Source organism: Morus notabilis, unplaced genomic scaffold (genome assembly GCF_000414095.1).
Source record: "Morus notabilis unplaced genomic scaffold, ASM41409v2 Scaffold267, whole genome shotgun sequence".
NCBI lineage: Eukaryota > Viridiplantae > Streptophyta > Magnoliopsida > Rosales > Moraceae > Morus > Morus notabilis.
Genome location: NW_010359574.1, coordinates 19440 through 29024, shown reverse-complemented (window position 1 = coordinate 29024; position 9585 = coordinate 19440). Strand labels below are relative to the sequence as shown.

Below are 9585 nucleotides of genomic sequence, written 5' to 3'. Positions count from 1 at the left end.
AAACACACACATACATGAAGGTATCTTTCGATTTTAACCTCTAATTAGTGACTATACTTCAAAGTATTCACAAGACAACAATGTGTTTTGCATTAAACTTTGTCTCTTGAGCAAATACCAAAAATATATCACATATGTGTTATCTCAGACTTAAAATATGTTCCAATCGTTTAGCACTATTCCGGAATTGTGCTCTATCTTGGATTCATGAACATTTACGAGACTAAACCACGGTCTCGTTAGGAACGGCATCATTCCTTATGTTCACTTAGGTGAAGTTTCGAATTATATCTCTAGCTACTATGAGACTCGAACTCCATTAAGAGTATAAACTCAACATCAATAACATAGCTATTTTGCACCGACATCTTGGAAGTGACTAATTAAATTTCGGTGCTAAACCGGTCACATAACAATGACTTGTTCTTACCCATTTAACTATGGAATAGTGGTACAACTATTACATAGTTGGGTTACCATCATCGGTGACTCTTTCAAAGAAAGGTTTCAGTCTCATTCCACTATATGTTTCTTTAACTAAGTCTCTTGAAAGACCTTTTATCAAAGGATCCGCTAGGTTCTTGTTTGTCCTAACATAACCAATATTGATAACACCATCGGTTATTAACTATTTCACATATTCATGTCTCAAGCTAATATGTCTAGATTTTCCATTATAAACTTTGTTATAAGCTCTAGACAAAGTAGCTTCACTATCGCAGTACAAAGAAATAAATGGCATCGGTTGTGGCCACAACTCAATATCAAATAATAGATTTCTCAGTCATTCCACTTCTTTGCCCGCAGCGGGAAGTGCTATAAACTCACTATCCATCGTAGAATGAGTTATGCACGTTTGTTTCTTAGAAGTCCAAGAGACGGCTCCTCCCGCAATTGTGAAAATCCAACCGGATGTGGATTTGTTATCACTTGCACTTGTTATCCAACTTGCATCCGAGTACCCTTCAAGTACTGCCGGATAATCGTTATATGACAAACCCAAATTAATGATTCTTTTAAGATAACCAAGTACTCTACCAATTGCATTCCAATGTTCAACACCCGGGTTACTTGTGAACCTAGACATTTTGCATACCGCAAATGCTATGTCGGGTCTTGTACAATGCATGGTATACATTAAGCTACCAATCGCACTAGCATATTCAAGCTGTGCAACCGCTCGGCCTGCATTCTCTAGTAATTTAATACTAGAATCATATGGGGTATTCACTTCTTTAAACTTCAAATGATTGAATTTAAGAAGCACCTTATCAATATCCAATTGCATTCCAATGTTCAACACCTGGGTTACTTGTGAACCTAGACATTTTGCATACCGCAAATGCTATGTCGGGTCTTGTACAATGCATGGTATACATTAAGCTACCAATCGCACTAGCATATTCAAGCTGTGCAACCGCTCGGCCTGCATTCTCTAGTAATTTAATACTAGAATCATATGGGGTATTCACTTCTTTAAACTTCAAATGATTGAATTTAAGAAGCACCTTATCAATATAATGAGATTGACACAACGAGTAACCCCCACTATGCTTCCTCACTTTTACACCTAAGATAGTATCTACCTCACCAAGATCTTTCATCTTAAATTATGAAGTTCGATATTTCTTGGTATCATTTACCCCTTGCATGTTTGTTCCAAAGATAAGCAAGTCATCAATATATAAACATATAATCGTAATAAAATTATTTATAAATTTAGAGTATATGCATTCATCCGTATTATTATGCTTAAAATCATAAGATAAAATGACATTATCAACTTTCTCATGCCATTGTTTTGGTGCTTGCTTTAAACCATAAAGCGACTTGACTAACTTGCAAATCTTCTTTTCATTTCCAAGCAATACGAACCCTTCGGGTTGTTCCATATAGATTTTCTTATCAACATCACCATTTAAAAAAGTCGTCTTAACATCCATTTAATGCACATGCAAATTGTATATTGATGCAACTACAAATAGAACTCTTATGGATGTCAATCTAGCTACTGGAGCATATGTATCAAAGTAGTCTATACCATGCTTTTGTTTAAAGCCATTGGCTACCAATCTAGCATTGAATGTTTGTATAGACCCATTGGTATTGTACTTTCTTATAAACACCTATTTGTTGCTTATTGGTTTTGATCCTGAAGGAAGATCAACCAAGATCCAAGTTTGATTCGATATAATTGAATCCATTTCATTATTTACAGCCTCTCTCCAAAAGGAGGCATCCCTAGAAGACATAGCTTCACTAAATGTCTTTGGATCTTCTTCTACATTAAGCAACAATTGTATTTTATTAAGTACACAATTTCTATCTCCTTCAACCAAAAAGGTTAAAGCTTGAGATGAAATAAAATCCGGTGCTAAGTCCTTTTTTTTTCTTTCACGTTGACTTCTTCTCGGTTCGAAAAATGTCATAGACTCTTTCTTTTTATTAGTGGAGGTATCAGGAATGTCAACACATGGTTGATTAACATTTGATTCTAATTACGTGGAAGAATTAAGGCTAAACTTGTTCTCAATAAATTCAACATCTCTTGATTCCACAATGACATTAGAATCTAGATTCAATAATCTATAAGCCTTGGAATTTTCAGCATATCCTACGAAAACACTTTTAATTCCTCTAGCACCTAACTTTGATGATTTATGGTCAATCACTCTATAAAAGGCTAGACAGCCCTACACCCTTAAATACATCAAGTTTGGTTTTCTTCCTTTCCATATTTCGTATGGAGATACATGTGTTTTTATAGATGTAATTCTATTGTGAACATGACATGCAGTAAGTAAAGCTTCCCCCCATAAATTATTAGGCAATTTAGCATTAAGAAGCATAGAGTTAATCATATCAGTAAAAATCATACTCTTTCTTTTAGCCAATCCATTTTGTTGAGGCGTGAAAGGGGCTGAATTTTGGTGAATAATACCATGCTCTAGGCATCAAATTCATTTGAGAAATATTCACCACCTCTATCACTTCGAACCATTTTGATCTTCTTATCTTTTTGGTTCTCAACTTCAGCCTTATACACTTTAAATTTATCAAAGGCTTCGTCTTTTGTTCTAAGTAAATACACATAATTGTATCTAGAACAATCATCAATGAAAGTGATAAAGTGTCTCTTTCCTCTTCTTGTCAAAAGCCCATTATACTCACAAATATCGGTATGAATCATATCCAATATTTGTGTATTTCGTTCGGCTCTAGGAAAGGGTTTCTTAGTCATCTTTGTTTGTATGCAAATTTCACACTTATCATTTTTAACATCTTTACAATTAATTAAACCAGTTTAGACATATATTTCAAAGATTTAAAATTTAAGTGTGATAAACGTGCATGTCAAACATCAAAAGAATCAACAATATAAAGAGAATTCACATCATCTTTATTATTAATGCTATGTTTGTACATGCCATCACAAGAATATCCCTTTCCCACAAAGACCTCATTCTTAGATACAATACAATTATTGCCCTCAAGTTCAATCTTAAGCCTATTCTTACACATTAGACTAGCGGATACAAGATTTTTCCTAATGTCAGGAACATGAAGAACATTTTTCAAAGTAAGCTTCTTTTCGAAAGTAAAGTTGATCTCCACCACTCTTCTCCCGGTAACCTTCGCTACATCATTATTCCCCATGAGAACCGTTTGTCCTTCCTTTTCCACTTTGTATGATGAGAACAAATTCTTGTCATTACAAACGTGGATTGTGGCACCGGAATCAAGCCACCATTCAGAGGAATTTGTTGCAGCCATGTTAGTTTCGGTAATCATGCCAATTTACATTTTCGAGACCATAGCACAAATGTCTTTGGATTTCTCTTCAACAATATTGGCCTTGTTGGTGTTAACTTCTTCATTTTTCGTCTTGTTTGCAGTCATTTTGGCGATGGCTTTTCTTTCCACAAAAGAAACAATTTTCAGAAAATTTCTTTTAGCCATTACCGGGCTTTTTGAACTTCTTGTCATTATTGACTTTGAAGTTCTTGGAAAACTTACTAGCTTCGGCAATATTAACCTTAGAGGAATCAATAATCTTTCCCTTGAGATCACGAGACTTAGTCTCTTCTTCGATCCTCAAGTGTTTTTGTAATTCCTCCAAAGTTATGTCATCTCTCATATGAAAGAGTTTCTTTCTATAACCATTCAAACTTTGAGGCAATTTAGCAATAATTGTCCCCACTTGGAATGATTCAGAAATTTCAACTTTCAATTAACGAAGCTTAGTAACAATGACTTGCAATTCATGTATTTGATCTAGAATGGACTTGGTATCAACCATGACAAATTCAAGAAATTTCAAGATGATGAATTTTTTCGTACCTTCCTTTTCAGTTTTGTACTTGTATTCGAGAGCGTTCCAAATCTCCACCGGAGACTCCATCGAGTTGTAGAGATCGTAGAGTCTATCGGATAGAGTGTTGAGAATATGACCCCGGCACATGACTTCATCATCTTCATGATTCTTCCTTGCAGCCTTCAAGTCTTCGAAATCATCCTCCTTCGGTTCCGGAAGAGGCTCCAACTTCGGATCAAGCACATAGGCAATCTTAAGCATGGTGAGAAGAAAGAACAACTTTCCTTTTCAGCAGGTGAAATTGATACCGTCAAATCTATCAAGTTGGACATTCGGATTGAGGAAAGACGTCATGTTCTTTTCAACCTTCATTGCAGGAACTTAAAACCTTAAAGATTGTTGGAGAAATTTGAGTGTAGAGGGTGAAAAGAATACAGAAACAAGATAGGGTTTGAGACGTATAAGAATACTTTCTTTTAAGATTTTATTTGCCCTCACTTCTCAAAGTTTGCTAATGATTTTAATGGCAAATTACCCCCAAAATACAACAAACTCTTAAACACAATATCTAGCAATAATATTGAGTTTTAGAACATGAATAAAGTCTGTAAATTTTCTGGAGAATTAATAAAGATAGAGGTGTCATTTGATGAATGAATGTATCATCTTTAAACATAACAACCATTCACATAAAGGTACCTTTTCAATGTAAAGGTATATTTTCATGGATTAATACACCTATTACAATAGTTATATCTATTGCTAATTAGTGTTTAGATATGTATGAAAACATATCATTAATGGATGTAATGGTTCGAAACGTTTTAGATCACATAAACTCATGAAAACATTATTTTCTGCATAATTTTCTGCTGCAGCGGATGTTTTCCTGCTACAGCCGCAAACAAACCCGAGACATGCAAACATTTTAGCTGCAACCAAAATATTTCGGCTACACCCAAAATGTTTCGGCTGCAGCCAAAATATTTCGGCTGCACCCAAAATATTTCGACTGCAGCCGGTTTGGCCGAATCAAAGCAGTTTTTCTGCTACAACTTTTGAAGTCCCTTTAACACGAGTTTTCATGTTTTAATACTCAAACAACTTGTGATCTTGATCAAGACATATTACAATCTTTCTAACAAGAAATATTATAGCAATAAAATTTAAGTTGTGAAAAGAATAACCCCAAAGAGTTGATATCAACTATCAACTATTCTTCTAAAAGTTCTATTAGAAAAAAGTTCAACGATGAAAATGTCAAACTACAAAATATAGAAGGGGCACAAGTGCTAAAACTTATTTTTATAATCAATAAAAACGTAATTTTGATTTTTTTTCCCAATAAGAAGACTTATTTTGGATTGGCTAATCGACATTAAGAGTGATATGTTACTCAAAAAAAAAAAAAAAAGAAATGTGTCGTTCTCTTTTATTTTATTTTTGTAAGTTGGTGGTATTTTTCACTTTCACGGTGTTTATTCGTTATCATTGTCCTTCCCATAAAAAAAAGTTTGATATTGTCTTTATTTGATGTCATTTTTTCATTTCGTCTCTATTTTGAAGTCATTTTCTTAAATTTAATTTCATTTATATTGTTGTCGTTTTGCTTTTATTCTCGTTTGATAGTATTGTGGTTTCACTATTTGGTGTCGTTTGTTAAAGTTATTTTCTTTTCCAGTGGCTGTCATTTTCGTTTGATGTCATTTTGTTTTTACTGTCGTTTTCATAGTGTTGTAATTACATTTTTATGTTGACGTCGTTTATTTTCAACGTTTTGGAGTATTGTCGTTTATATTTTCATACTGTTTTTTCAATCTTATTATCGTTTTTGGATGATTTTTCGTAGTTTGGTATCCTTTCTTCATTCCTCTTGGAAATTTGCGCTCTGGGTTCTAAACTTTTGAGCTCTTGGCGCTTGAGTCTTTATTTCAGAAAATTTGTTTAACAGGCTCCCAAACTTCCAAAAAAAAAAAAAAGCAGGCCTTCTTGTCAATTTTAGCCGTCACCATTTTCAATGCAAATGCTAATATTAATTATATATTTAACATAAAAAAGTATGATATGATATGTATTTTTTATTTTTGTTCAAATGTATAATGTTATTTAAAATACTAAACCCACTTTTTTTTTTATAATAATTAAGCTTTAAAAGTTTTAAAGTAAACTTTTACCTTTAAAATAATTAAAAATGTAAAAATTGCAATGATTACAAAAAAAAAAAGTAAACATTTTAACCAATATCAATTAAATGTCAAAATTCTCATACGTTGTACTTGGTAAGAATTTTACCATAAAGTATAATATATGTGAAATTGCACAACAAATAACATTACATTGTAGAGTTTTTTTTAACACTTAAATGTTAAATTTATAATTGACACATCAATTATAACATTACATTAGAGATGGTCTTAATAAGCAACTTTACTTTGCAATGTAAATATATTTATTGTTAATTTTTTTTTTTTTTAAAAAGAGTTTGTCATATTTTCATTCTAAAGTGAATGAAAATTTCAAGATACAAAAAAGTTATTGTATTATTTAGAGATATGGAGTTTAAGAAAGTAATATATAGGTTAATAATTGAGGCTATCACAATTAGTATTTAGTGTGTTAGTTGTTTTTAGTATACTAAATTCTCGGTTGAACGATAGTAAAATTATTAAAGAAAATAATAATTTTTATTATCATTAAGGCCTCGTTCACTTTACGAATTCGAGTTTTTAATTTGAGCTGAAACGTAATATTTTTTTAGAGCTTTTTACTGTAACAGAAAAAGTTAAATGTGACAATTTTTGAGAGTTTTTTATTGTAAAAAACTAAAATTGAAAATTCGAATCGGTGAAATAAACGAGACCTAAATATAGTAAAAATAATAAATTATTAAAAAAAATAATAAATTTTTATTATCATTATATACGGTCAAAATCACACTAAATTAAAAATATATGTTGAACAAATAATTTTTAATATAAATTTAACGATTAAAAAATAAAAAATTATTAATAATTTGTTTTTTTATTCTACCAGAAAAATTCTCAAGAAAATAATACATAATTACCGGAGAAATTCGCAAGTAAAAAAAATGTATGGTTCTAGTTATGCATAAAAATAAAATAATATCATAAAAAATCCAAAAACGAAAGCGAACACGTCATCATGAATTTCAAAATGAAAATAAAAAGCACCATCGTTTAAAATTGGCTTAAAAAATCCGATTGGTTGAGGCCTCCTATTACATGTGGTGGTCGAAACCCTAGCTCTCTCTCTTGCCTCGACTCCCCCGTCCCGACTCTTTTTCAGATCCCGCACTCGCAACACAAAAATGGTGAGTGTGCCCTCTGTTTGGCTTCCAGGAAAACGAAATAAATGAAACACTGGATTCTGAAAATTTCTCTTGTTTAATTTGAAAGCATATTTGTTGATGAATTGATTGGTACTGGGTGTGATTTGCAATTGCAGGTGTTCAAGAGGTACGTGGAGATCGGGCGAGTGGCTCTCGTTAACTACGGGAAAGACTATGGCAAACTCGTCGTCATCGTTGACGTTATCGATCAAAACAGGGTTTTTTTTTTGCCTTATTCTTCAGAGTTTATGATTACAATTCTAATTTCTAATGTGTTATTATTATATATGTTGACATTAGTTTTTTCGTAAATTTGTTTTGCATTTTTTTTTTTTTTTTGCTAAAACTGTACAAGAAAGTGAATGGATGTTTGGTGATTTAAGTATTTAGTTGCCATGATTTTTTTTATTCTGGATTTTGTAATATAATTTATTTGTTTCTTATGTCAAATGCTATATCTTGTCTTATCATATTTTTGTCCAGGCTCTTGTTGATGCCCCTGACATGGTGAGGGCCCAAATGAACTTCAAGCGTCTTTCTCTCACGGATATCAAGGTTGACATTAAAAGGGTGCCTAAGAAGAAGACTCTAATTGCTGCCATCGAAGCCGCTGGTGAGCTTTGAGTGAACTCTTAACGAATTTAAAGATCTGAACTTTTTTACTCCTGCTTTACACACACACACACACATATAGACATATATTTTTTAATGCATGTTTGATGAAATTGAGCTTTTGAATGATGATGACAGACGTAAAGAACAAGTGGGAGAACAGTTCCTGGGGCAGGAAGCTGATTGTGCAAAAGAGAAGGGCTTCCCTTAAAGACTTCGACCGATTTAAGCTCATGTTGGCAAAGATAAAGGTTAGCGATGGTCGACTAACTTTCTACATTTGTTTTCTTGGCATTTTGATCGGTCTTACAAATTAAGATTGCTATTTATTTCACTTTCATTGCATATTGATAATTTTGATTCAGTTTGCATAAGGTCCAGCAGGCGTGTTAGTGTTAATCCTAATGATTTCTGACTTACAAGTGCCCTGGCAACATAACTCAAATATGTTCTAATTTTTGGATTCAAATTGTTAGAACTTTTAAGCGCTATATATATGTACAATATATATATATATATGTTCACTGAATAAGTTTATTTCTACACATAGCGCTTTTCCGGTTTTGGTAATAAATAAATAATTAAACGAGCGGCCAAGGGCTCATGCTTGTGAACAGCTTAACTTATATACGTATATATCTATTTGTTCGAGTGTTTTAACTTGTATATAACATATTTTGTGGATTGTTGTTGTCAAGGTCTCAATATGTTTTGCTAATTGCTTATGTGCAGAGAGGTGGACTCATCAGGCAGGAGCTAGCAAAACTTAAAAAGGAAAGTGCAGTTTGAATCCGCATTTATTTCAGTGTTACAATTTTGCTTGGTTTCATTTTTTCGATTGTTTCTGTTTATGTATTGTTCTGTAGGAGGAACTAGCAAATTCGACATTTTGGTACGACATTATTTTTATACAGCCTTTGAACTGTAGATTGATATATTGACGATACCAATGTATTTTTGTTATTGAAATGAAATGGAGCTTGCTTTCGCATTTAAGCTAACGCGTTGGTTTTGGTTTTTATATTTTGTGTGTTGTCTCGTAGTATATGTTCTTGCAAATCCATGGAAATATTATCGCATGTAAGCTTTAAGTTACACGTGAAAGTAATATAAATAAACAACTAGGCCTTTTCAAGGGGGGGGGTGGGGTGGAAACTACGCTTAATAAGTACTATTAAGCGTAATTTAACAGGCATTTGGAAAAAGTAACTGAGTGTTTATATTGCTTCTTACTTTCGAAGTTCAAACATAATCTTGACCGATCAAACAAATTGCAACAATTAAATTGCGGATAGTGTTCATTAGCAAC

The 9585-nt window shown here is 32.6% G+C and overlaps 1 protein-coding gene across 1 annotated transcript; it reads left to right on the top strand.

Moving 5' to 3' along the window:
* Positions 1-7544: 7544 nt before the first annotated feature.
* LOC21389375 (60S ribosomal protein L14-2) lies at positions 7545-9277 on the top strand. The gene is made up of 5 exons (XM_024163406.1): positions 7545-7646; positions 7781-7882; positions 8148-8277; positions 8415-8527; positions 9009-9277. Exons 1-5 carry the CDS (start codon positions 7644-7646, stop codon positions 9063-9065), a joined length of 405 nt encoding a protein of 134 aa, XP_024019174.1. The 5' UTR covers positions 7545-7643; the 3' UTR covers positions 9066-9277.
* The last annotated feature ends 308 nt before the right edge of the window (positions 9278-9585 follow it).

Coding starts and splice junctions, on each gene's coding strand:
- LOC21389375 (XM_024163406.1), top strand. Junction 7,883..8,147: donor ACGTTATCGATCAAAACAGG/GTTTTTTTTTTG, acceptor ATTTTTGTCCAG/GCTCTTGTTGATGCCCCTGA. Junction 8,528..9,008: donor TCATGTTGGCAAAGATAAAG/GTTAGCGATGGT, acceptor GCTTATGTGCAG/AGAGGTGGACTCATCAGGCA.